The 27317-nt window shown below is 49.6% G+C and overlaps 2 protein-coding genes across 4 annotated transcripts; both read right to left on the minus strand.

Annotated features, from left to right (window-relative positions):
• Positions 1-36: 36 nt before the first annotated feature.
• On the minus strand, positions 37-5592 carry ORAI3 (ORAI calcium release-activated calcium modulator 3). Its single transcript, XM_043979854.1, has 2 exons — positions 4838-5592; positions 37-3187 (listed from the first exon to the last, which is right to left on the minus strand). Exons 1-2 carry the CDS (start codon positions 5066-5068, stop codon positions 2465-2467), a joined length of 954 nt encoding a protein of 317 aa, XP_043835789.1. The 5' UTR covers positions 5069-5592; the 3' UTR covers positions 37-2464.
• Positions 5593-7450: 1858 nt separating this feature from the next.
• On the minus strand, positions 7451-25447 carry FBXL19 (F-box and leucine rich repeat protein 19). Of its 3 annotated transcripts, XM_043977042.1 has the most exons (12): positions 24810-25447; positions 23728-23791; positions 23121-23321; positions 21867-22010; positions 21549-21635; positions 21200-21412; positions 20601-20633; positions 19167-19678; positions 14423-14586; positions 14180-14341; positions 7988-8206; positions 7451-7880 (listed from the first exon to the last, which is right to left on the minus strand). In XM_043977042.1, exons 1-12 carry the CDS (start codon positions 24869-24871, stop codon positions 7702-7704), a joined length of 2040 nt encoding a protein of 679 aa, XP_043832977.1. In that variant the 5' UTR covers positions 24872-25447; the 3' UTR covers positions 7451-7701. The 3 variants fall into 3 exon arrangements, with proteins under 3 accessions (XP_043832977.1, XP_043832979.1, XP_043832980.1); XM_043977044.1 differs by lacking the exon at positions 23728-23791 and having other exon boundaries at positions 24810-25071; XM_043977045.1 differs by lacking the exons at positions 21200-21412; positions 21549-21635; positions 21867-22010; ... (1 more) ...; positions 23728-23791; positions 24810-25447 and adding an exon at positions 20782-20996.
• Positions 25448-27317: the final 1870 nt, after the last annotated feature.

The following is a 27317-nucleotide window of genomic DNA, read 5'->3' on the forward strand; positions in this document are numbered from 1 at the left end:
TGGCGGGTGGAGGGAGGTTCTTCCAGAAGTCTCGGGTCCAGTCCTAAACTTAGGCCCCCTTACGTGGGTCTGTTGACCTTTGTGTCTGAAATGCTGGCTGAGGCTCCCTAGCTGTGACCTTGAGCCAAGCGTAAGCGCTTCTCCGAGCCTCGGTTTCCTTTGCCTGTGAAATGGGCATAATTCACTACACACCTCATAGGGTCAGTAAGGAGAAAATTGTTTTGTGCGGTCTGAGTGTGCAGTCATAATCCAGCTAACGAGGATCAGTATGGCAAGAACACTTGGGGTCAAGGGTTTGAATACCTGGACGAGGCATCTCCCTTCCCTGGCTTTATTCTCTCATCTCTAAAGGGCTGAGGTTAGATGATTCCCCGAGGTTCTTTTCTCTAAATCCTATCACCTCTTGGGGAAAAAATGAGGAACAATGCTATGGCTGCTTGCTTTGGAGGACATACTAAAGTTTAGTATCTAGAGGAAATGCAATAAAAACCTTGCTAGGGGGAGGGTTGGAGCAATGGCCCCTGCCCAAAAGAAACAAACCAAAAAAAAGGGTCTAGGAATATTTTCCCAGACTGTCAATTCTCTGGGTCCCATTTCCCCCTCCATTCCCAGTTTCTAGATGAAAAGAAAATAAGGCTCAGCACAAACTCCTTAGCACCATATAAGTCCTTCTTTCTAAGTGTGTCTCTTGGGAATTTTCACTGGGACAGGACAGGCATTAGGAAATTGGGGGCTAGAATTCCCCAGGGCAGAGGAGGAAGAAGCCACCCAGGCCCAGAGATGTCTGAGGTAGCAGGGAAAGTGCTAAACTAGGACTTTGCAAGCAGCAAAGGTTGCCCCAGGCTGTATTCCCATTTGCAGGCCAGGCTAGGACCTGCTGGTGAGGTTAGGCAGACCCAAGAGCCCTGTGAACCCCACCCCTCACCTCCAACTTTTTTTGGTAGCCCACCTATTCTGACCAGCTCAGCCTGGCCCCACTCTCACCTCCTCAGCTCAGCCCACCACACTTGGAGTTGAATCTTTTCTGCTTGGGATTAGTTTTCAAGACTTAAGTTGCCATCTTCAGACGAACAGAAGCTTCCCCCTCTGGCACAACCTGCTGGGTCTTCTGCTGCCTCCCGTAAACAGCAACTCCTCTGATCTTTACCCCACTCCATTCCCTCCCCACCAAGGCGCGTTCCTTTCCTGGAACTCAAGCCCCAATTCCCCAGCCTCTGCCCTCATTGTAACGCTCTCTACCCAGGCTCCTGAGACACAGAGAGCCAGCCCTACTCTAGCCTCCACAGCCACAGTCATGTGTGTCAAACAAGATTTATTGTTACAAAAGAAAGCTGTAGGGAAATTCGGTGTCAGAATGGATCCCTGTCACTACAGAGGTAGAGGAGGGCTCCCTGGGGTGCTTAATGTGAGGCAAAGCCTATGTGGGATATAACTGCTGGGATTGGGCAGGGTTTTCTCCATGGAAGCCCATCTTTCTATTCCCCTTTGCCAGCCCCTCTCCCCTGTTCCCACCCGGGCCAGGAGGAGGGAAGAATGGAACTTTGAGAGAGACAGGTGATGTGGGCCAAAGATGGGGGGGGGGGGGTAAGGCTGTGTTTGCAGGTAAGGCAATTTCTTCTGGTGCATCAGAGCCTTGGGGCAGTACTTACAATAAAGAGGCAAGAGGAGGGAGGCCTCCAATTTGGAGGCAATGTTGTGTTACCTATCCCTGGGGCTCCTCAGAACTTGGAAATAAAAAAGTTGTAGGTCAGCACTGGAGGACCTATCCAAGTGGAAAGGTGATCCCAATTGAGGGGGAGAGGGATAAGTCCTATACCCTAGGGAGAACCCCACCCCCTTCAGGCCATGGAGCTCAAGAGGTAGGACCAAGCTTGAATTTGGGCAATCCTAATGGGCCTCCTTAAACAGCAGATTTAGGGGAATCCTCGGAGAAGTCCTCTAAGAAGCATAAATTTACTGGGAGAGGACCTAGGAAAGGGGAGGAATGGGCATAGCTGCTGCCAATAAATTTTCAGTGATATGAAAACCATAGTGGGTCAAATGTATACCTTCCCAAGGAGGATGCCTTTAGGTGGAGGGCCTCAGAATAGACCAAGCCCCATGACTCTTTGGCTCTGTAGAGGTGGGGCTCAGCTTAGAGAAAACCAGATGGGTAGTGGGCTCTCCCTCGAAGGCCAGCCCCACCTGACCCACCCCTGTTCTGAGATGGGGGAGGGGGGAGGAAATCAGGTCCCTCTTCCACTTTGGGAAAGCTGGTGTGGGGCTCCTCTGGGCCCAGGGCTCCTGGCAGGGGGATGGGGACCTGAGTCAGGTTGCCAGGCGCCTCCTTCCTGGGCCTACCTTGAGGATACCCTGTAGTTCTTTTGCCGGGGCCCCTTCCAATTCAATGCTGTGTGGCGGCAGCTGCTTCAGCTTCTTTTTGCTTCTTCCCAAAGCCCCTTTCCTTCCCTTGCTCTCTCCCACTTCACACAGCCTGCAGTTCTCCCTGGAGGCGGCTCAGCTCTTCCAGCTCCTGCCGGTGTCTGTCCGTTTTGTGAGTAACCAGAGATCGGTAGAAGTGGAGGGCAAAGGCAACAAAAACCAGGCCCACAGGAACCATGATCACTGTTGAGGCCATAGCGGCATGCCACCCAGGCCCATGCGATGAGGCCCCTGGCTCCTCACACCTCTGTCGAGGGGAGCAGGTCACAGGGGAAGGCCCGACCTTGGATGGCATTCCTGAGGATGATGTCACAGTTGGGGGACTCAAGGGGACCACTGGCTCTGTTAGGGTTAGTCCAGGACTTGGGCCTATGGAGGTCGATGCCTCAGGTAAAGAGTTCTGAGGCCCTCTTGAGGCCAGGGAAGAAGAGATCTCGGGCACAGGGGCCACCGTAGGCCCCCCAATGGGCATGAACTTTACCCAGCCAACCAAGACCACTTCAGCTAGGAAGAGGAAAGTGCCCAAGGCTGTGGAAAACCCCCAGGCCAGCTCAACATAGCGATGGAGTCGCTGATGGGGTGACTGGTGGACAGAATTGAGGTTATGAATGTTGCTGACAGCTTCGATGTGGGGCAGCAGGCAGGTGGACACCATGAGGGCGAAGAGGTGGACGGCCACCAGCACTGTGGTACAGGCACTGAAAGCCACCAACAGCCCCGGGGGGTAGTCGTGGTTGGTCTCTAGTTGGACCTCCACCATGGCCACCTAGAGAGGAGAGGCAGGGAGGGGTTCAGGGACATGGTTTCTGACTCCCAAGCCTCCCCAACTAGCTCCAATTAGTAGACTTTACTCCTTTCACCAAACCCAGTCATACAGATCTCTAGCTGTATTCCCTCTTTAGATCTTAGAGGGTTTACCCAATTACTCTGGAGCTGGATGAAAGGGAAAGGAGAGGGAAGGACGGCAGGGAGCCAGGTAAAGAGGTAGGAAGACCGTGGGAGGAGGGGAATACTTTGGACCCAGTTATTTTAGGAAATTGGGACATAGCAGATGGCAACAGGTGCTGCTCAAAGATGGGGATCTGGGCCAGTCTCAGAGAAAAGCAACCAGAATCCCTCCCCCCACCTTTGATGATCATCCTACCACCCTGCTCCCATTTCCCTGCTTTCTCCACCCCCTCGACAGCCCCTTTTCTATCAGAGTTTTAAAAGTCAGCTGCCTTTCAGACTAGAGCTCACTCTCTAACCTGGGCTACATTTCCCCTTTAGAACCCAGGCATCAGTCCTTCTGCCCTCACAGGAGGACCTGGCCCCTTAAGCCGTCACCTCAGCAACATGGCAGCAGGGACTGGATCGTCTCCCTAGGAACAAGTTTGGGATTTAGGACTAAGATTTGCTTTAGCCTTGTTATAGGCCCTACCTGCAAGGGTGCCCTATTCTTCTCTGGGGTTAACACCATCTTCCACTATCCACGTTTTGGCCCTTCATCCAGTAATTACTACTCTCCTTAGCTGGCCAAGATTCCCCCCCCCCAATTCCACCTTTTAGGTTGCTTTGGTCCCCAAAAATTCATCCTGGTCTTTCCTTGGATAGGCAGAAACAGGGGGGGGGGGGGAGGCGGGGCGGCAGCGGAGAAAAGGGCATGGAACAGGGAGTCTGTGGTAACCAGTTTGGATGAAGCATTGCCCTTTCTCTACCTGACCCCCCATACTTACTTTTCACCCCTTTGGAACCATAATCTTACTTAACTCCCCTATTTTACATGAGGAAATTGAGGCCCAAGGAGGTAGTCACTTGTGAATTGATGGCAGAGCTCAGACAAGAACCTTGGTTTGCTAACTCCCAACTTTCTACCTCACTTAAATTTTGACCCCTGAATCTTAATCTTCGTCCATGAGATTAGGAAATTCTCTATCTTCATTTCTGGCAGGGTGGTCTTTTAATCCGGAGATTTGCATTCTACCCACTAACTCACTGGGTGACCTTGGGCATGTCACTTCTCTATCACTTCAGTTTCCCCAACCGTAAAAGGAAGGTGTTAGATTAGATGATTTCCAAGGCTCCCAGCAGCCCTCTACTGCTTATCACTTTCCAAATCGGTTATCCCCCTCCTTATCTGCATTTCGAAGCCTTTTCACCAGATCTTTTCCCAAACAGCTTCTCACTGTCTCAGCTCGGGGCACTCTCCGCCTGTGGTCCTATTCTCCCCCACAGTAATTTACTGCTTGGTTCTAGGAGTCAAACCGGCACTCACTTCTCAGCCCTGGCTGAGCACATCCGGATTCTGACTCGACACCCAGGATGGGCAGCCCTGACCTGCACTCCCTACCGTGCTTCCCTTACCCTTACCTCCCTTCTCCACTGCTCCATCCCCGACAGTCCCTCACCCCGAAGCCTCTAGAAGCAACCTCCTCACCATGGCAAAACCGGAGAGCAAGGCAGACGTTCGGCTGGAGGCCTTGAGCTTGGCTCGGCTGAGGTAGAGGCGGCGCCAGCTGAGGGCGCGCAGTGAGTGCTGGCTGGCTCCCATGAGGTCCAGGTAGCCTCGATGCACAAAGTCCCGGTAGGTGGCTGACCCTCCGGGGCTCTCCCCAGCCTCAGGGTTAAGGGGGGCCTGTTCTCCTGCATCCCCCTCTCCTCCTTTCATCCTGGGGAGTCCAGGCAAATGGGGAGGGGGGGAAGGAGAGCCCCTGGGGCTGAGCCTAAGGAGAGAGGCTCTAGGAATTGCACCCTGATTCCTAAGGAGGGGGCAAAACAGAACCCTCAGACTCAGGAGGGGAGGCCAAGAAGCTATGCCGGCGCAGCGATAGTCCTGAGATTTCAAAGGCAATGGGGAAGCGCCCCTGGGCACCCCCAGTTTGCCGGTCAGCTCTAGCTGCAGGGTGGGCGGCAGGGCAAGGAGAGGGGAGCATCAGAACTGGAGGGAGCGAGGATGCTCCGGCTCCCTCCCGGAAGGAAGAAGTCAGTTCAGGGCCTCAGGCAGAGGGCCCTGGAGGAGGAGGAGGCGGAGGCGAGAGAGCCCCAGGGGCTGAGGGAGGAGAGGCAGAAACAGGAACTGGAGCTGGAGCTGGGGGCGGAGACGGGGGGCAGCCACATGATGAGGGAGGAGCTGGGGAGAGACCAAAGCCACAGTCCGAGTCGTTTGGCCCAGAGACCCAGAAAGGTGCCTGCTTGTAATTACCCTCTCCAAGCACTCGGCAATCTTGGTCCCGGCTTCCTCCTGAGTGGAACCAGGTTATTTCCCTTCACTCCCTGACCCCAGCCCCGTGTTCCAATTTGAGGAAGTTGGAAGGGATCGGACCGGGACCCCTCTCCTCCGGGTCAGAGGAGTTAAAGCTTAAAAGGGGCAACGAGTGAGATGGGAGTGTTAACCTACTCCGCGTATTAGGAGAGCGTGGAAACGAGCCAGCCCAGCTCCTCCTTCAGGGCCGGAATTCCCTCTGGGTACCCCTGACGGTACTCACACTTCCATGGACCAGGAGTTGAGGTCTCCTCCCAAACTCCCCCCCCCCCCTTTCCACTTCAACAAAGCAGACACACCACAGCCCTCAGCTGGAAGATTTTATGTTTTATAGCAAACCATATTGTACAATTCCGAGATCCAGGGGGCCTGGGGCCCGGCCCAGCCCAGCCCAGCCCAGCCCACTCCCCTTGCTCCCATTTTGTTTCCCTTTGTGTGCCCTCATCCTTCAAATCCTCTCTAGTTCCATCTCCAAACTGTCTCTCCCTACCCCCAACCCCCCTCCCTCCCGGCCTTTGGTCCACCTCTTCCCTCCCTCCCCAATCCTTTTCCCTCCCTGTTACCTGAGGTATGTAGTTCACTCTGCCCTCTCCCCTCCCCCCTCTCTCCCAAGTGGTTTAGTCCATGTGGCCTGAGGATAGCCCCCTCAGCCACTCCTCCCTTTGGGCTTGGGGTATCTTTCTTCCCCTGGACAAACCCATAGGGCGGAGCTAGCTGCAGAGCCCCCAGAGCCACGCCTCTTGGGTGGAGTTTCAGGGGGAGTGGCTGTTACTATAGTGACAGGGATGAGTAAAAGAGAGGAGAGGAGAAAGGGAGAAAAAAAAAACCCTGGAAGTTCCCATGGCAACCTAGAGGGGCCTTTCCAGCTGGGGCACTGGCTTTGGGAGTGTGTCCATTGGCTGCTATTTCCTTGGCAACCAGAAGTGGCATTTCCCTGGGCAAATGGGATGCCATGACAACAGAAGGGGTGGCAATAACCAGCTTTGGGGAGTCCCTTCTCCCCATCACTGGACATCAGGCCCCTGGGGGAGGAGGGAGAGGACAGATACAGTAAGAGTAAGACTGGGAATGTCCCAGTCCAAATTGCCAACAACCCAATCCAAACTGATTAACTTCCCCAACCCCTTCCCCCCCCCCCCAACTCCCACCTCCCCATCCCCAAAGTCCCCTAAGTTCAAGTAACACTTCAGTACAGATGAATGTTCAAGTATTTTTCAGGGAAGTGGGGTGGTCTGGAGATCCCTCACTCCCCTGGCAGGGCCCCGATTCCCTGTACAGCAGTAAAGGCCCCTGTCCTCCCCCCACCTCCACAATTAGCTGCCATGTCAGTGACGGTTCAAGAGTTGGAGAGGGGAGAGGAAGGGACAGAGTCTTAGGGTGATAAGGATGGGAAGGGGGGAGCCCTTGGCCTGCCTGATGCTCCCCCAATAGCTTGCTCCCATCCCCCTCCTTCCCTCTATAGCCTCACCTCATCCCTCTTTCCCCAATCCCAAGTTTAGTTGTTCCCTTTGAGCTGCCCTCAATCTGACACCCGTTTTTCCCACTTCCTGTTTTCCCTTTTTAACCCTCCCCCACCCTCCCCCAAATATGTGGTCCTTGTTCCCTTTATGCTTCAGTTTCTGTTTGTCTGCTTACCGCCCCTCCCCCCACTGCCTTCCCCATCCCCCTGGATCCCCATTAGCAATGTGCAGATTGCCCCACCACCAGAACCTTCCCCAGCCACATTCCCAATCCCCTCCACCTAAATGCCGCCCCCCTAAACTTCCCCCCTCCTTTCAAGCCCCCCAGTCCCTCCCCCAAATCAGTACCTCTGCCCCACTTCCCCCCAGGACAATGAAGTAGGCAGGGGCATGGAAGGGGAAGACATGAACCCCCAGGGATATATCAGTGCAGGGGGTTGGGGGTTGTTCTTGAGTCTCTGTGTGGGAGAATCAAGTCAGAAGGTAGAGAGACCCAGCCCCTGGGTGGATTGGGGAAATGGGGAAAAGGGCCCCAAGAGAAGGGCTTGCAAGTCCTGGGGGAAGTTGGGGGGCACCCCACTAGCTGTCCTTGAGCAGCAGCTTCTCTTCAGGGCATCGGAAGGGACCAGGGGGACCTGCAGCTGCCAGCCTGGCACAGGCTTCAGGGGAGAGCTGGCGACAGGAGCGAAGGTCCAGGCGTCGAAGTCTGGGGCATCGGCGGAAGAGCGGGAGGCAGTGATCCGTGAGGCGGTGGCAACCTGAGGGTGGCAGTGGCTGACATGGGACTCACTCTGGGGAGGGGGCAAAGCTACTAAGGAGGGCTGAGGAGCTCCTGGGAGCATGGAAAGGGTTGAGGGTTGCTTACCCGCTAAGTTGAGGTGAACAAGGGTCTCTCGGAGCGGGGAGGTGGGGGCTGTGAGGAGGTGGACACTGGGATCTCCGACATGGGCGCAGTGGCTGAGGTCAAGGGCACTGAGCTGGGGAGCATGGCGTAGGAGAAGGCGGAGGGATGCATCTGTCAGCTCCAGGCCAGCCAGGCGCAGCTCAGCCACCCCCTGCAGCCGTCCCCTGCTCTCTGTTTGGCCTAGAGGTACAGGAGAGGGAATCAGGCCCCAGATGGATCATTACTCTCTTCCCTCAGTTCAGGGTATGAACTGAAATCCCAGCAATGACACTTCCCACCCCAACACACACATAGGTACTTAAGAACAGGTGCCAGAGAGCTTGGAAGGGACAGATTAAGATGTGAATTACTGAAAGGAACAGCCATACCTTTCTCACACTCTTCCCCTACTCCAAATACCCTGTGGCATCCTCTCCACTCAGCTAAGTTCTAACAGAACTGATGGAATGGGAAAAAAACCCCAAGACTTGGTCTCAGCTCTACTGTATCATTGTCTTTATACCTCCCTGAGCAGGTTTCTCATCTGTAAAATAGGTGTGCAATTTTTAAGAGTTGGCCTGGACCTTAGAGATCATCCAGTAGGAACCCTTCATTTTAAAGACAAACAATTTTACAGGAAACAACTTGTTTTGCCTCCTCAGAAAGGTATTAGGAAGTTCAAATAAGAAATGGATATGAAGATGTTTTGAAAAATATGAAGGCCTACACAGATGGGAGGGATAATTATTATTAGCCATTCTTCGGGCTCAAACACTCCAAATCCTGCTTAGGCCAAAGTGATCTCTCTGTTTCCACAATGCTTCACACTTTGCTGTATCACTTGTGTGGTCCTGAGCTAATTATATATGGTATTCTATGGTAATGTTTCAAGTGCAAAATTCCCAAACATTCAACTACATTGAAAGCTATCTGAGGACAAGGATGTGGTCAACAGCCTGATCACAACTGGAGTGATGCAAATACTTGCTGAATTATGAATATGGTGGAGTAGAAAAAAAAGGGTGAGCTGTGAGTCAGAGATCTAAGCTTTAGTCTCACCTCTGAAAAGCCTGTATCCTTGCTCAAGTCACTTTACTCCTATGACCCTGAGTTTTGTGGTAAAAAGTTTTAACAGTCGGTTAGTGATAATGGAGAGATGCCAGTTTTTTTTTTGAGGACCACCCTTTCGGGGAAGAGACCAATGGCATGAGCTACGCACGCCAGTCCGCCTAGCACTCCACTTCTGGGGTGCGAGCTTAAAAGGCAAGGAGAGAACGGAAATGGGTGCTCTTTCCTGCTCTGCTGGTCCCCTGGCTGCGCTGCACAGACAGACGCTGACTGGAGTTCGACTCGGCCCAGCTCGCAGTTAGCAGCACGCGCTTGACTCGGTCTCTCTCTCTCTCTCTCTCTCTCTCCCCAAAGGTGGCCTTGGGCTTTTGGTGAGTTTTATATGGAATATAGACTAAGCTTAGACTTAAGACTATTTGTTTTGTATTTCTACTTTCCTATCCCTCTAATCAACATCACCTGGTAACTACCACACAATAAAAGCTCTAACTAGAAAACCAGAAGCTTCTTCCATTTACTAGTCTGGGAGATAAATTAAGGGAAAGGTTAAAGAGGGGAGATTTATGATCTAATATCCAATGTTAAATCTCACAGTTTTCTTACAAATAACTGGGCTAAAGCCATGTTGGGGGTAAGAGGAAAGGAAATTTTCAAAAAGGACAGGACTATTGCTCAGGGAAAATGGGCTAACAGATAAAGCAATAAGTAGAACTCCTCAATTCCTATTGTACTTCAGCTTTTCTCTACCAAGGAGAATGATCTTTACACCAAGAAACATAGAAACTCAAGGTGAGTAAGGAGGTAGGAAATGGGCACCCAGATATTACTCTCAATGAGTTATTAGTCATCACCAGGCCCATATGCATTAAATTCCAGGGAAATGAAAGAAAGAACAGGAAGACATGACTGCTGAGTTGCCGCTGGTAATCTTAAAAAACTGTAAAGGATAAGAAACCTGCTGAAAACTAGAGGTCGGTAAACAGTGTGCCTGCTTCCAAAAAGGAGAAGTCAGATGCTTACAACTACTTGCTAGTGAGCTAGACTTCAGTTCCTGGAAAAAACTCTAGAGCTCATTACTAAATGGATGGCTTAATAAGCTCTTAAAAAAGAAAGCAGCAATCACTGAATAAACATGGGCTTCTATCAAAACAAGCCATACCCCGGTCCCATTGCCCCTTGTTTCTGCTTAATTGTTTTCCTTTTTTTATAAGGGAGAGATCTAGTTTGGGGTAGAGAAAAGAGAGATCAAGAAAATTCTGTAGTATAGAAGAAAGGCATCAATGATATTTGTTTTTAAAGACACAGAAGGAAGTTTTGACAGACTAAGCTCATTTCTGGCAGACTGACATAGTTCTGGTATACATGGATTTCACCTAAGCAAATGACAAAATCTCTCAAGAGATGTTCTGATTTCCAAGAGCTGTAACAGAACTAATGCAAACATAGAAGGCTAAAAGCCATTTCCCCCAAATGACAAGTGAGCAAAGGATCTGAGCAGTTCGGTTCACCTATAAAAGAGAACTGCAAAACTATGAACAACCATGTGAAATATTCTAAATCATAAGAAATAAGAGAAGTGGAAATCAAAACAACTCTGAAATTTACCTCATGTTGAACAAATTGGCAAAGATGGGGATAGTAAGAAAAAAAATGAGCACAGTGGATGTTGGAATAGTTTTTGAAACACAGGTGCACTAGTAACCTGTTGGTGGTGTTCTGAATTGGTTCGATCATTCTGGAAAACAATTCAGAACTATGCTAAGAAGGGGCCTAAAGCATCCACACCCTTTAACGAAAAAGTCCACTCTGAGACACATATCCCAAAGAGGTTAAAGATTAGAAGAAAGGCGCTAAATACAATGAATACTTACATCCACTAAAATATTTATGATAGCACTTTTTGTAGTAGCAAAAAAATGGAAACAAAGCAGATAGCTGAGCAAATTGTAGTACAGGGATATGCAGAATGTTACACCACACCTTAAGAAATTAATATAAGGGGGACAGCTAGGTGGCACAGTAGATAGAGCACTGGCCCTGAAGTCAGGAGGACCTGGGTTCAAATCCAACATCAGACACTTAACACTTACTAGCTGTGTGACCCTGGGCAAGTCACTTAACCCCAATTGCCTCAAAAAGAAAAAAAAAGAAATGAATATAAAAAAGTATGGGAGCCTTATATAAATTGATACAAAGTGAAGAAATCAGAACCAGGAAAACAACAAACATATACAAGGGCTGCAATAGTATAAATGGAAAGAACAGCAACAACACAATCAAAACTGAATGTTGGGAAATTATTATGATCAAACTTGGCCCTAAAGAAGAGATCTGAGAATGTACCTCCCTTCTTTGCTAAGGGGGGAAGCTATGGGTATAGAATACTACATAAACTGTCATACTTGGCTGATGTGTTGGTTATTTTTTTTCTCTTCCTTTTCCCCGCTTTGTTATAAAGGGTGACTTTCTAGGATGGGCAGAAGAGGGATATATTAAGATATCAATAATAATTTTTAAACGTTTAGGGGGAAAGAACAGATAATCCTATCAACCTAAAATTAATGTTCTAAACTTAGTTAAAAAAAACAAAACAACTGCATTAAGTTTAGATGGAGGAAACACAAACAGATCACAGATCTAGTTTGTGTGGAAAAATAACAAAACTTGGAGATTTTAGTGGACTGAAAGCTCATTGTTAATGTTTGTTCCTCATTTCTAAGAGGACTGTAACATTACAGGGTGATGTCCTGACTTGCCCATTAATTGGATTGCTGTGAGGCAGGGTTGCACAAGGTCATCACCCTCACTCTCTTTTCTAGGGTCATCAAAGTCCAGTGGCGAGACAAAAGTCAAGACAACTGGTGATGCCAGGGATGCAGTGGGTGACCTCGGTCTTCAATGTCTGACCAAGCTCTAAGTGCTCCATGGAGCCTGCTTCAGCTGCCTTCATGGCCACTGGAGAGACTGCTTTCATCTGTCCATTCTGCCAGGGGAAGTCTTCACATGCTTGAAGTAGACACCCCCCTCACTCACCAAAGGGTCTGAGGCCTCAGCCTGGTTTTACCAGGGCATAGTTGCTGTTCATGCTACATTCGAGAGTTGAGTGACAGATAGACATCAAACAAAGGTGGATGAGCAGCCCTTAGAAAGGGCTTGGCAAGCTCTCATACCATAGGTGTGTTCAGGCAGGATAGCACTTCTGGTGTAAAGAGGACAAGGTAAAAGGATGAATGTTAACTCCTCGAGGGCACTTTTTGGTCTCCCTTTTGTATATTTCCTCAACTCCTGGAACATTGCCTCACACATAGGGAGATGCTTAATAAGTGCTTATTGTTTGCTAACCAAAAACACTAGTGCAAGTTAAGGCTACCTTACTAGAAACACATACCTACTATACTGGCAAGCTTCTAGTCTGTCTAGGATGGTATGACAGCATTTAGAATGTTGTGTTCAGTTCTAAATGCTCCATTCTAGCAACAATATTAACAAGCTGACGTGTATCCAACGGAGAATGATCAGGATGGGGAGGAGAGGCTCAAAATCAAGACATACAAAGATTAGTCCAAAGATGTTTTAAACTTAGAAAAGAGTGGACTAAACGGGGTTGGGGGAAGGGGCATAAAAGTTGTCTTCAAGTTTCTGAAAGACTGTCACATGGAAGAGAAATCAGACTGTTTTTTCTAGTTCTTTTTTGTTTGTTTTTTGGCAGGGCAGTGAGTGTGAAGTGACTTGCCCAGGGTCACACAGCCAGTAAGTGTCAAGTGTCTGAGGCAGCATTTGAACTCAGGTCCTCCTGAATCCAGGGCCAGTGCTTTATCCACTGTGTCACCTAGCTGCCCCCTTTGCTTGTTCTTAATGACTGACACTTGTTACTGTTGTTTGCATGTAGGTGGCACAGGGGAGTCAGGAAGACCCGAGTTCATCTTCTGAGTTCAAATATGACTTCAGACACTTTTTAGCTGTGTGACCCTGGGCAACTCACTTCACCTTTGTTTGCTTTAGTTTCCTCATCAGTCAAATTAGCTGGGGAAGGAAATGGCAAACCACTGCATCTTTGCCAAGAAAACCCCAAACAGGGTCACAAAAAGGTGGACATGATGGAGACAAACAAATAACAAAAAAACAGGTGACGCTTGTACTGTCTGACATAAGGAAAAGTCCCTAACAATTAAAAGCTCTCAAAAAGTGAAATGGCCAGCACTGAGAAATAATGAGTTTCCCATTATTGGGGTTTTTTTAGAGGAAGTTGATTGACTATTTTTTGAGAATGTTACAAAGGGGTTTCCTTTCCATGTATGAATTCAACTAGATGAATGACTTCTGAGGTTCTATCCACCTTCGAAGTTTTCTGATTCGATTAATGCTTGCTCTATCTTTTTTACAGAGTAAGGTTCAAATAAGATAATGGATATGAAAATGCCTAGAAAATTTCAAGTGTCATACAGAATTAAGGTCTTTTTGATCGAATCCCAGTTCTCAAACACAGACCTGCTGCCCTTTACTCATGCCATTCCGTCTGCCTAGAATTTGAGTGGAATGGAAGAAAATGTATTAGGTTTGGAGACCCAACACGAATGCTTGAAACCTAGTTCTGATATTTATTATTTGTGTGACCTAAAGTCCACATTTAGCCTCCCCTGTCCCCAGTTTCCTTACTTGAGAATGAGAATGATGCTCCCTGGGATTCCTCCCTAAAGCTCTCACCACCATTCTCATCCCCTAAGGTCTACCTGTTGAAAGCAGACCCATCCTTTAAATTCCAGCTTAGATCCTACCTATTTCCTCAAGCTTCTGCCAAGCAGTCAAGACTGAAGCAATTTGCCTTCCCTTGGACCCCCCCATGGCAGTGTTTTTGGGATCTCTTATGGCATTGGTCATATCCAATCTAGTATCAGTCATACATGTCCAGATCTCCTCTCTCAGCTACACAAGTGAGCCCCATCAGGGAAAGGACTGTTCTTATTTGTCTTTGTATAGGCTATGGAGCCTTGCACCCAGCAGATTCTCAACTGGTGTTTGATGAATAAATGAACAGGATGGAGATAGGAATGGGAGAGATTTCACCTTGAAAGAGCCTGAGAACTAGAGCCTTTTAAGAGGCAGCACCTGGTTTAGTGTCGGGTGGAGGCAACAGTAGCTCCCTGAGCTGGGAGTCCTTAACATCCTCGATCCAACGGAGGTCCAAAAGCCGCAGTGCAGGCAATGGGGCTGAGCCCAGTGCTGAGACCGAGAGCCAAGAGCAGCCCGACAGCACCAGCTCCTGCAAGCCTGTGAAACAGGGCAGAGGTTCAAACTCTCAGCCCCAGGGAGCTCCCTTGGATCAATGCTCCCCCCCCCCCACCTTTCTACCTTGCAGCCTGTTCAGGAGCCACATGAGCTGCTTCTTGGACACTCCTGTCCAGCTGAGATCCAGGGCCCGGGGTTGCCGCCTGACCACACCACTCAGCATTGGTGGGGTTAGTGACTTCCTTCGGCTCAGGTCCATTCGTGGCCACAGACGCTTGTCATAGCACCTGGGAGCCACAAGGGGAAGACAGAGACCAAAAGTCCACAACAAGGCTCAGCTGTGTTCCAGGAAATCATCTCATTGCCCCATCCAATCTTAAGCCTGGACTCCTGACACAAGTCCTGGCTCCCAGGACTCTTGCCATTGTGCCACTGTTCTTTCTTCCCTCTGACCCCTCACCTTTCCCTCCTCCCCATGGACCAGTGATCTAATGGATGCTCTCTCTTATGAAGAGGGAGAGACGAACTATAGAAGAAAGGCCCTCCAGCGACTTCTCCGCCCAGCTTTGGGGGAGCAGCAGCAGCCACTCCACCCGTCCAAGGGGGCCTGAGCACCCAGCGGCTCACACAGCCCTACAATCTTACCAAACTGTCCCACCATCCTGCTCTCTACATCTACATTCTTTCAACCCAACAGCATTCACTGCTGTCCTAATGATCCTCAAATCTCTATCTTCAGTCCTCACTCATCCGAGATGCCCAGATGCATGCTAGACGTATCTCCCTAGATGTCCCCCAGGCACCTCAAACTTAACAAGTCAAATGCACTGTCATTCCACCAAATCACTTTCCTGACTTCTCCATCTCTGTTAATGGAGAATCATTTCTCCCATTCATCTGGTATTCAAGTCTCAGAAGTCATCTTTTTACTCCTCCTTTCCCCAACACTCAATCATTTGCCAAGTCCTGTCAATTCTCTTGTAATCTCATACACCCATCCTCCTTTTAACTTTCAGTGCTATTTATGACCTCAGTTTAGGGCCACGTTGCTTCTTTCCAAGGCTATCACAGTAGCCCTTATTCTCTCCTAAAAGTTAATTCATCCAGATTAATCTAAATCACTTCCTTACTCAAAAACCTCAAATCGCTTTACCTACTTAAAACAAAGTCCAAACTCCTTAGGCCAGCATTCAATGCCCTCCACAATCTTGCCCCTTTCTAGCTTTATCTTCAATTACTTCTCTCCAGTCACTCTTATATTCAATACCCTCTCCTCATGAAGTCTTCCCTGAACTCCCAAGCCAATGTAACAATCAGACTGTAGAACTGGAAGGGACTTTGAAGGTCATTGATCATTTAGTCCAACCACCTTATTTAACAGAGCAGGTAACTGAGGCCCAGAAAATAGCCTACCTAAGGTCACACAGCTAATGAATGTCTATTAAAATAGTGAAGTAGCAGAGCCCAGACTTAAGCAATTTCTTACTTATGGGGTGTATCAACCTTCTTTGGTATCTCTGATAGTTATCTGCCCCCGTATCCTATCTTCTAGAGGGAAGAGACCATGTCTTATTCCTCTTTGTATCCATAATAAATAGCAGAGAGTAGGCAGAGCTGAGGGGCCTTGCACATTTTTTCCCTGGAGCTGTGGTTTTATTGGTATACAGTGTTCTCAGTGAAGATTTTTCTCTAATTTCTTCTACCAAAAGAAACCTGCTCTTTTGTCTGCAATGATGGTCTCAGAGAGCTCCCTGGAGCTCTAAGAGGTTGCTCGGGGTCACACAACAAGTATGAGGCAGGGGGTGGGTTTGAACCCAGGTCTTCCTCAACGATGAAGCCAACTCTATCTGCTATTTATACTACCTCTACCATAGCATGGACTTAATAAGTCCTTCACATTATCCATCTCCAGCACTTGCCTAGGTGCTTTTTTCCTATTCCTTCTGTAAGGGGCTAAAAATTCTAGCTAGTCTGTCTAAAAATATCTAATGAGTGGTCACCAATAAATTAGAAGCTTTAGCAAGAGTTTAAACTTTTAAGTATTTATTAAAGAGCATTAGGATCTAATGATCAGAGAGAAAGGTAAAAATCTAATTACTTCTAAGAGACCCCATCATCTGACCTGCCATGGCAAAGTCAGGAACAAAAAAGCACCCATAGGTTCCTCCTTCCTTCCAGAAGTCTCTCCTTGAAAACTGAAACAGCCTATTCCTCCCCCGCCAGCTCCAAGCTAATTGGCCGGTAGCTTTGATAGACAGTACCCACGAGCAAACATCACTTCCTGACGCCAAGGAACTGACTTCTAAGCCACATGGCTTGCCCTCAGACGCCTTCTCCTCATGGCGGAGCTTCCCTACAGTAACTCTCCAGCAGGTGGCGTCACTCCAATCATTACACATACCAACCTCTAAATCACTCTCCCTCCTTTCTCAATGAGCTTAGTGGAGGTAGAAGTCCCTCCCCACTACCCAGAATGCCTCTTCCTTGTCCCTGGTGACATCAATATTTATGTTAATGACCCTGTGAACATCCTGGCCTCCTAGTTTATCAAAGTCCTCAATCCCCAGAATTCCCCATTCTCTCCTCTCCCTCAGCCACCATCAAGAGTAGAACCTAACATCGCCCAGGATTGTTAAAGGCCTTGAATTCTGAAATTCCTCAGAGGATCACAATCCCCTGTCCTTCCACATCTCTTACTGAACCTCTTAAACCTGTTCTTTATCTTGATGGTGACCTCTGGTCCCATGATCCTTCCTTGTTTTCTATACTTCACCTCTGTGCTGATCTCACTCCATTGAGAATCTTTAGTTAACAAGTTCTAAAAGATATTGTCCTTCGTCCTCAAATCCCTTTCCCTCTCGTCTCTGTGGTGTTCACATTTGGTGACTTTTGGTTCCCCCTCACTAAATACCTTCCTTCTTTCTATTTCCAAGCTGCTCAAAACTGCTGGAGGAAGTTATAAAGCCATGCTGAGTTCCCTATTAATCCACATTAGCTAACTTCAATAAGAGCTTGTGACCACCTTTTTGTTCATCTCTGAATGACTCTATCTATCTACCCTTCCTAGAATAGCTGGTCCAAACTTTTCTTAAGTCTCCACTCCATCTCTAGAAGCACATGATTTTGCCTCACGCTTCACTGAGAAGACTGAGGTTCTCTATCATATCTACCCTCATTTTTCCTCCTCCAAACTTCAAAACCATCTTTCTCCATTCCTTTGTTTCAGTCTCAAAGGCCTTTCTCCTCACCAAAGCTAATCTCTTCATATGAGCCCTTCATCCAGTCTCCTTCAGGAGTTTTCCCTTAATCAACCATTTCTTTTTTCAGTTTCTGAGTTCAGTCCCCAGTGCCTACAGGTATGCTTAGGTCTCCTCTAGCAGTGCTTAGCACAGTGCCAGGCACATGGTAGGTGTTGAATAAATGTTTATTGACTAGCTTTAAAAACCTGTTCCTTGATCTGACATCACCTCCCTGCTCAACTCTCAGAGCAGTTTATACTCCCTGCCTCTGGTTCCTCACCAAATATTCATTCATTTCTCAAGTCCTTGTACCACTCTACTGAAATTACTCCTTAAAAGTCACTAATAATTTGGGGGGCAGGGTTCTTTTTGGTTTTTTGAGGGGCAATGAGGGTTAAGTGACTTGCCCAGGGTCACACAGCTAGTAAGTGTCAAGTGTCTGAGGCCAGATTTGAACTCAGATCCTCCTGAATCCAGGGCCAGTACTTTATCCACTGCACCACCTAGCTGCCCCCTCCCGATTATGTTTCAATATGGTTTCAGCTGCACTCAGGAGTATTGCAGGCCATAGTGTGGCCACCTGGGCCTCATGTTTGACACATCTGGCCTAAGGGTACCTCAAACTCAACTTGTCCTAGACTAAAATCATGTCCCTACCACCCCTAATTCCAACTTCTCTTTTTCTGTTGATGGTTTCACCATCCTCCAAGTCACACAGATTTGAAACACTAAAGGAATTCTCTTTGATTCTTTCCCCTACCTTTTCTCCCACATGCATTCGGATGTGAAGTTCTACTGATTCTACCTCCATGGCATCCTTCACATCCATCTCCTTCCCTCTCCACACATATATCATCCCAGTTCAGGCCCTCATCACCTTTTGTCTGGACTAGTGTAATAGCTCTTAATTTATTTATTTCTAGCCTCTCCCCTCATCTAATTCATCCTTCACACTATTGCCGAAATAATCTCTTTAAAACAGAGATCTGACCAAATTATTTTCCTGCTTAAAAAATAAATAAATAAATTCAGTGGATCCCTATTGCCTTTAGGATAAAATACAGACTCCTCATCTTGACATTTAGGTCTTATGTAATCTGGCTCTCATCTAACTTTCCAGCTTTATTTCAAATTAACCCTCCTTCCTGTGTTCTATGATCCAAATTGGAATTGAGTTCCTTGAACTTAAGCTGCCATCCCCAACCCAATCCCCTCCTTTGCCCTTCAGAATCTTTATCTTCCTTCAAAGTTCAGCTCAGATGCCACCTTTCCTGTGAGTTTTCCATGATCTCTCCGAGTGAAAATACACTCTCCTTGGGGCAACTAGATGGCCCTGGAGTCAGGAATACCTGAGTTCAAATCTGGCCTCAGACACTTAACACTTACTAGCCGTGTGACCCTGGGCAAGTCACTTAACCCCAATTGCCTCACTAAAAAAAAAAATACACTCTCCTTTCTAGAAAGCAATATTCTCTTCTGTAACCCAATTCATACTCCCTACCTTGAATTATACTAGTTTTTCCACCCATCATCAACCTTGTCCTACTTCTTCCAGTGGAATACAAGCTTCTTGAGGGCAGGGACTCACCTTCCAACCTCTGTAATACACTATCCAAGGACCCACTCACCATCGGCTCCAGGTCCGGCAGACCCTCATGCAGATACACAATTCTCTGGGCCCAAGGTGCTGGAAGACTCGGAGCCAGGCAGCCCGTGGTAGAGGGTGGTCAGGCCCCGCTACCAAAGGCAAGGTATCAGGCTCTGGGCTTCGTGGTGGTGGCCTCACCACATGTCGCTCAAGCTGTGGGGGGCGGGGTGGGGGTGCAGGACCTAAGGGCCAGCTCAGCAGAGGGCCCCCACTCCCAGGCCGCCAGGCCCGACGGCCACCCCTGTTCTCCTTCTCCCCAGAGTTGCCCCTGGGGGGCCGGCGCCCATTTCGAGCCTCCCCAGGGGCCTCATCCTCACTGAGGGATGTAGCTGATGAGTCTGAATCTGAATCTGAGTCTGAGGAAGACGATGAAGTGTCTGGCACCCGCTCAAGCAACTGGCACATCCGCTTGAAACGCTCCAGCTTTTCCCGCTGTGGGGAAGGGGCTGGGGCTGCAGGACCCTCGGGAGATGCTGAAGGGGGCTTTGGTTTCTGGAGAGAAAGCAAATGAAATATTTGTTCAATGATTGCCCTAAGACGTGCCAAGGGTGTTGAGTCGAAAAAGAACCAGACAGCCTTGCATTTCCATGAAAATACAAGAAATAGCATGGAACAGTACACAGAGAACATTGAAGAACAAGAGGCCCAAGACTTTCTCTAAGTGGCTGTACAGCTGTAGCTGGCCATTTAAGCTCTCTTAGGCTTCAGTCTCCTCATGAAGGGACTGGGCTAACTGAGTATATTAATAATCACCTGCATTTATGTAGCACTTAGTAGTGGCTCACATTTATAGAGGGCATTACTTTACAAAGTCTCAAAAACTGTGTAAAGTGGGTAGTATAAGTACTATTGTCCCCATTTCACAGATTACAAAAACGAGGCTAAGGGAGGTAGTGATTTTCCTACCCTCACAACAACTCTGAGACTTGGGCACTTTAGGTATTATTATCTCCAGGTCACATAGAAGAAAACTCAAGCTCTAGCCAGGTTACGTGATGTGCCCAAGATTACTCTGCTACCCTGGTAAGGGGGTGGAGTGGGGCTCTTGGACATTAATTGTCCATCCTAACCCAGTGCCATGGCCTGGCCCCCTTTCTTTTAGCTCTAGGAATCCGAGCTTTACAATTCTTCGACCTCATCCCGCTTCACTGTCTTTCTCATCCCTCTCCTCTCCAAGTGCCTGGAACTAGTTGAAAAACAAGCAGCTGACATTTTTATTTCCACTGTGGGTAAAAGAGATGATTTCCCTCCCACCCAAGCTTTTAGCTCTTAGGATCTTGCCCCAAGGTAGAAAGCTATAACATCTTGGCTTTCATCCAGAGCCCTTGCAAGGCTAAGGTGGGACAGAATAGGACACCCCAGTTCCAATTCGATGAGGCCTCAAAAGGAAAAGGCAATCATCCATTCCACTCACCTTCTTCAGGTGCTTCTCTCTTCCTCCTTTTATCTGTTCAGGTGGGTGGGATGGTGGTAGTGTAGAAAGTAAAGAAACTCTGTTAGGCCCTTTAGCCCCTGTAAAACTCAAGTTTCTGCCCCTACCTTGGACTACAAATCCCAGAAGCCCCCATCCCAGACAAGACTCTGAGCATGCTCACCTTTCAATCATACCGTCTCCTTTCCACTGAGCATGCTCCTGCTCTTCTTTCTTCCTACTCAGGCCCTCTCCAGCCCCTCCTTTTTCCTCCTCCCTAGGAGCCAACTTGAGCATGCTCTCTCCTCCTCTCCAACTCTGTCTAAATTACTCCCCTACTCCCTGGAGTTCCCCTACCGCCCCCTCCCTCACCTATACCTCCCAGACTCCTACAAACCACACTGAGCATGCTCCGCCCTCCCCCATTTCCCCACCCATCCCTTAAACAATATTCCAGCTCTAGAACTACATCTCCCAGAAATCCCACAGGGAGCCCACAAAGTGCTGACTCCCAATCCTTCGTCCCTTTTTGTCATCAGGACTACATCCTCCAGAATCCCTTCTACCTGGCCCTCAGAGGGCCTGATCCCCCCGGCCTTTACCTTCTTCCTAGGTGTGGGGGGTTCATTCCCCACCTCTCTCTCTTTCCGCTTGTGAGGTCCAGGGCCATCCTCCGAGGGAGCCCCTGGAGGCAGAGGGCCTTTTCGTCGGGGGAGGGGTGGTGGTAGCTCCTCGGTTAGCTTCCAGCCGCTTCCCAGCCCTGGCCCCTCCTCCCCATTGTCAGCTCTTCTTCGTCCAGGCCCCTCCCCAGAATCCTAGGGTAGGGGAGAAGAGGTGAAGATCCATCCTCTGTCCCCATTTCTTCCAAATACTTCCCACCCAGAGTTCCAGCCTCCTGGCCAGCCAGTGGAGAGGAGAAGCCAAGTCACTCTTTATTCCGCCCCACCCTACCTTGCTGGTCCTGCCTTCCTGGGTACAACGAGGACACTCCCAGCAGTTTGGGATCTCCGTGTTGATGACACCCTCGGCCTTTCCCATCTGGTAGAAACATAAAGGGAAGAGGGGGTTCTGTGCTCACCTCTAGGCTAACCCCTCTGTGTGACATGTTGCCCCAAGTTTCTTTCCCTCTTCTATCCTCTTCTCCAGTCGGCCCCAGCTCTGCTTCCCAAACTCTTCTCATACCTCCCCAGGTGCCCCCTCCCTACACTAAGCATTTTGTAGCTTTTCTGCTCTGGTCCAAGCCACCCTCCTCAATCTCAAAAAACTTACCTTGAGACAGCCTGGGTGGACGATCTCATTGCAGATTGTACACTCCATGAGGCTCAGAGCAAATTTCTCTTCTTCTCCCTCCACTGTATCCTCCTTTCCAGCCTCTCCACACAGCAGACACACAGCTGTGTGGGGCAGCACGGGCTGCAGGCAAGAGAGCCAAGTCAGGGTTACAGTCAGGCAGCCCCTCACAGGACCCAGGAAAAGAAAGGACCAGTGGCTGATCAAACAGTTATGAATGACTGAGGTGGAGAGAAGGAAATATCCTTCAAGAACCTAGTAGTTAATTAGTAAATGTCTGCTGAACTGAATTAGGGCACAAAATAAACTGTGGCTGACTCTGATGAATGGAGAGAGTGGCTGAGTCTAACAGAGGCACCCAAAGGTTTCTGAACAGGCAGCAGCAGTAGCTGGTTGATATGGAGGGATCTGAGAAAAAGCAGAAGGAAGGATATAACAGTGTGGCTCTGGGGAGGAAAGTAGCCCCAACTGAGAGTCTGGAGGTGTTGGGATTTGCCAGAAAGGCCCAACATGGGAAAGAGTGGGAGAAAAAAAAGAAAAGAGACCCAAAAGCCATCCCTGGGATAGGTGACCCAGCACGGAGATGCAACAGCTTCTGCGGAAGAGTGGGGAAGACATCCAGCTGCCTTGAGGGTGTGATCTGGAGAAAGGGTAGGGAAAAGGGAGACAGGAGGAAGTGGACAATAGGAAACTGAAGGGCAGGGATGGGCAAGGAAGAGACCAAAAAAGAGAAGGGAAACCAAAGAGGGAAGAGAAGTCATAAGAGTAGAATACAGCTATAAAAGCTGAAGAGCCGGAATCTGGGCAGCAGTTACTGGAGAAGACTCTCAGCGAGCAAATCTACCACATGTAACACCTCCCCACCAATCTTGCCGGGGAAGGCCCTGAAGGGGAAAGATTCTGGATTGGGAGCTCCTTACAGCTGGTCCTGGATCAAGCCATTCCGGTGACAAAGACTATCCCCACACCCTAAGCTCTGGGCCAGTGCTCAGCAGTGGTCTGCTCTATGGAGAGAAAGCATCAGCAAATAACCTGAAAAGGAAACTGAGGCTTTCTCTGAGTCAGTCAGGGAAAAGATGTTTCATCAGCTGATAACAGCTCCTAAATGCAGCTGACTTGAGATCAATAAGAGCATAAGCCAGTCTAATGGGAGGCCCAGAAATGGCCTAGTGGACTGAGGTAGCCCAAGCAAGTCAACTGATGGGTTGAGGGTCAGAGGAAGGCAAGACTTACAGCAGTACACTGGCGGAGCAGACAGGACTGCTTCATTCGCCCGGGACCCCCGAATTTCTTCATGTCCCGGCAGAAGTGGCAGTCCCCGCACTCGGTGCGTACACAGGCCCGGCAGCGCCGGCAGCGGGTTCGGCGTCTGCGCGCTCCGGCCCCCGGCCCCCGGCCGCTGGACGACATTGGGGGCGTCAGCAACGCCGAGGGCTGTATGAGGAAGAGAAGTGTCAGGAATGGTCAGCCCAGCTCTTTTCTCTACTCCCTTCACTGTCTCCACAATAGCCTCTGTCCAGCTCTGTTCTGCAGAGGATATAATAGAATCTGGGAGCCCTAGTCAAAAATCCCCATGGTTGTTCTTCAGTCAGATCCTCCCTCTGCCCTCCCTCCCTCCTGGAGGCCAAAGGCCACCACATTCAGTCCACACCCAATGTCCCTCTACTCCTCAGAGTTCTGCAATTGATCCATTGATCCCTCAGCCTCCAGACCTCTGATCCACCCCTCACCTTCCTCAGTGCCTCCCTTCCCTGGAGAGCCCATTAGTGATGCCCAGTCTCCTCTGATACTCCCACCTTGAAACTCCCCAGGAAGGCCAAGACATCCCAATGGAGGTTACCTCAGGAAGCTCCTGACTCTTCCCCTCGATCTCCAAATGCAGCTCTCCCCAGGCTCTCCCCAACCTGAAATTCCCAGATATACCTCCAAGGTCCCCTCTGATCCCAGGCTGTGAGTTCCACACTCCCCCCCTCCATCCAACCCTACCATAAAAACAAGCTAGATTTTGCCCACAAATCTCTCTCCTCAACCCAATCCTCAGGAAGCTTTTAAGATTAGGATCCCACCTCATCTTCTGACATCTCTCTCAAAAATTTTCTGGTCCTCAATAAGGTTCTATCTCTCCAAGAAGCCTAATCCTCACGTACATCTCCCCAGACCCTATATGATAGTATCCCTTGACCACAAGATACCTGGGTCTCTTCTACTATCCTTCTCCTTGAGTCTTGGACTCCCTAGAACGCTCCTGACTAGAAAAAGATACTCACGATACTGTAAACTCTCCTCTGCCCAGATTCCAAGACACCAGGCTCCTTCACAGAACCTACACTTCCTACCTTCAGACTCTTCAGTTTACCTAGGCAATCACCCAGACTCAAAAATTTCAGAATCCAATCTGACCTCACATGGTTTTCTGCTCCTGATTATGCAGAAACCCCTTGAACTTCCTTTTACATAGTAATCAGATTCTCCAAGATCCCATACAGAAATCTCTGATTGCTGGGAGTTTTCCACCCCCCTTCCCCTCTGTGGCGTTCCCCAGCTCCCTTCCTTATTCCCCTAGGTTTCCAAATTTCCTTAATTCTCTAGGGATCTCTAGCTCAATCTAGTCCATAAAAGAGGAGAAAATGAAATTAGGAAAAATTCTAAGGATTTCCAAGGGTGAGCCAAGACCCATGAGGAGGATATAAATCCTACAGGAGTGTAAAATGACAAGGAGGACTACGGAGTGAAGTTAAAGTTGGTATGAAGGCAGCCAGTACCTCAGATCCTGGGCATATGGGGAATGGCCCCATGGTAAAGTCAGAGATAATGAGGGGGCCTGGAAAGAGTCGGAGATGAGCTAAAGATCAGTTGAAGGAGATGGGAAAGAAATCTAGATTCGTGGGGAGCACAGAAGGAAGAAAGGAGGCATCAACCCACCTCACACGTGTCCCAGGAGCCATCTCTCCCTTCTCGGAAGCTCCCGGTGGGTCGTCGGCCATCAGCAGGGGGGACAGGGGACAGAGGGCGCTGGGTGCTCAGAACTCCGGGGTCCACGGCCCCCTGAGGCTGCACAGCCTCTCCTAGAGGCTGGGGCAGTGGGTAGAGATAGGTGAAAGCACCTATTGGGGTGCTCAGGCGTGGATCCCCTCGGAGGGGAGGCCCTCCAACTGGTTTTGGTTCTAGGTTTCCAGGAGAGAGTCCCTGCTTTGGGGGGACTCAGCTCTGCAGCCCCACCCCCAAGTCTCAGGTTCCTGGGTTCCTTGGCAGTGTCTCTTGGTTTAGGGGTTCAAACTCTTCCCTCTTCCCTGCTTCAGTGACTCCTATCTTTTTCCCTCCTAAGTGGCTCTGGCCTGTTAACTCCCACCTTTCCTTCCCAACCACCCTAGCCCCCTTCCAGCTGCTCCTGAGGTCCAGGCCCACCCCCCCTCCCCGTTTCCCAGGGTCCAGGCCCTTCCCACCGCTAGTTCCTGGGGAGGGGAGGGGGGGTCACCTTAACCTTCCCCCCCTCCCCCGAGCCCGTTCCACCCTCCTGTGACCCCCTCCCTGGCAGGGAAGGGGGGGAGGGGAGGGGGGGGTGAAGGAAGCGACTCTGGCCCCGCCCACCCCGGCCCGTGAGCCCCCCCACCCCCCTCCCCCGCAATCGCCCCTAAGAAGAAATAAATTTAAATAAATTTGAATAAAACCCCCCTCGAGTAGGAGGAAGGGAGGGAAGGAGGGAGGGGGAGGGGAGGGGGGAGGGGGCAGTTGGGGTGTCTCAGCCCCCCCGGCCCCCTGGCCCCGCGCTGCTCCGGCCCCGGGCCCCAGCCGCCTCTCTCATCCCTCCTCAGCTCCTTCCTCCTTCCTCCTCTCCTCCCCCCTCCTTCTCTCCTCCTTCTTCCCTCCCTCTTTCCCTCCCTCCCTCCTTCTTCCAGGCCAACCCCTCCCCCTTTCCCCCTACACCTCCACCTTCCTGGACTGAGGCGCGCGGAGCACGACGGATATTGTAGTCTTCTAGCCTTCGACGCAATCGTGGAAGACAATGGAACGCCGGAAAGGGCAAAAACTACATAGAAGATGGCGGTCAACGGGCCCGGCTGGGGACCTCCCTGCAAACCAAGGACGATGGGAGTTGTATTCCGACAGGCCCTGAGAGTTTCATTGGGGAACACAGAACTGGAACAAGAACAGAGACTACAAACAAGATGGCATCTTCCTCCGCCCTCCACTCCAAGATATCTCAGCCTCTTTCCCTCTAAAACCCTCTGCGCGTGTGGGACATGACCGGGAGTCGCAATTCGTCTACTTCCTCTCCTTTCCAGTTCTCCCTGTCAGGAACAATGGAAAGGTGAAGATGGATAAGGACTACGTGCAAAATGGCGGTAGAGGAACTAACTGGCTCGCCTGTCGCGCGGGGTGCGATAGGAATAGTAGTCCGCTAGCTTGCAGCAATACTTAAAGACAACGAACCCGGAAAAGGGATAAGACTACAACCAAGATGGCAACTGAGATTGACATTCTCCTCACCGCCTCTTTTTAGCTGTGTCTATATGTGTCTCACCCACTACCAATATCAAAAGCCATACGATAGCGCAAGGCACGACGGGAGTTGCAGTTTTTCAGACTCCACCTCTTTTCTCTTCAGAGGAGACAATGGAAAAGGGAATGGGGCGGGGACTACAGGCAAGATGGCGGCAAAAAACAAATGAAACGAACATTTATGGTCTTTTTGGGAGTTGTAGTGTGCAGGCCATGGATACTCATTTCAGACTTGTGAAAAAGGACTCTGGCGAAAATGGTGGTATAAGCAGTCTTTACCTGCGCTGTGTATGCTGGGAAGCGTAGTATCTTTCTTAGCCCAAAGGAGAAAGGACGTTGGACAGCGGAAGATTGTGTCATGGTCGTGACGTAAATGGGGAAATCAACCAGGGGAAAAAAGGAAAGCCGGCCGCGTTCCACACAGTCTTCTGGGAAATGTAGTCGGCTTCTATTGGCATTTTAGCAGAGGATAAAGATCCCAAATGTGTAGAGAAAAGAGACCTCCACAGGACACTCTGGGATTTGCAGTTCTTGTGATAATGTGCTGTCCTTTAAAGGGGTCTCTTAAAGGCACAGCGCGAGCTATTGTCACTATTTAAACAGGCTACAAGCATCCTACCAAGTAGCTCCTCCTTCTAGCTCTGACCTTCTGAGATACTGTGTGACGACCAGAGAAATGAAAGAGCCTCCAGGTGCTTGCCTCTTCCTATGTCGATGGTGGTGTGTGCCTTTCTTGGCCCCCCTCCCTTTCTCCCACTCCCCGTCCCCCGAGTGCTGCGGTGGGAGTGGCAGGTTCAGCTGTTTGGGCTCCGGTCAATGAATTTCTGAGCCCAAGTGCTTTCGATATAACAGAAGTTCTTCGTTATAGCAGAGCAAAGATGTCCAAATGTGCAACCTGTGGCCTTCACCTGAAGAGAGTATGAGCATGTA

Source organism: Dromiciops gliroides, chromosome 1 (assembly GCF_019393635.1).
Source record: "Dromiciops gliroides isolate mDroGli1 chromosome 1, mDroGli1.pri, whole genome shotgun sequence".
In the NCBI taxonomy this organism is placed as follows: Eukaryota; Metazoa; Chordata; class Mammalia; order Microbiotheria; family Microbiotheriidae; genus Dromiciops; species Dromiciops gliroides.

What these genes read in the sequence shown, in the direction of transcription:
- ORAI3 (XM_043979854.1), bottom strand. Translation starts at nt 5,068, where the DNA reads ATGAAAGGAGGAGAGGGGGATGCAGGAGAACAGGCCCCCCTTAACCCT. An exon ending in TGCTCTCCGGTTTTGCCATG is followed by an intron (nt 3,188 to 4,837) that starts GTGAGGAGGTTG and finishes TCTCCTCTCTAG; the next exon opens with GTGGCCATGGTGGAGGTCCA.
- FBXL19 (XM_043977042.1), bottom strand. Translation starts at nt 24,871, where the DNA reads ATGGCCGACGACCCACCGGGAGCTTCCGAGAAGGGAGAGATGGCTCCT. An exon ending in AGAGTCAGGAGCTTCCTGAG is followed by an intron (nt 23,322 to 23,727) that starts GTAACCTCCATT and finishes TTCCTCATACAG; the next exon opens with CCCTCGGCGTTGCTGACGCC. An exon ending in CCCCCACACCTAGGAAGAAG is followed by an intron (nt 20,634 to 21,199) that starts GTAAAGGCCGGG and finishes CCACCTGAACAG; the next exon opens with ATAAAAGGAGGAAGAGAGAA.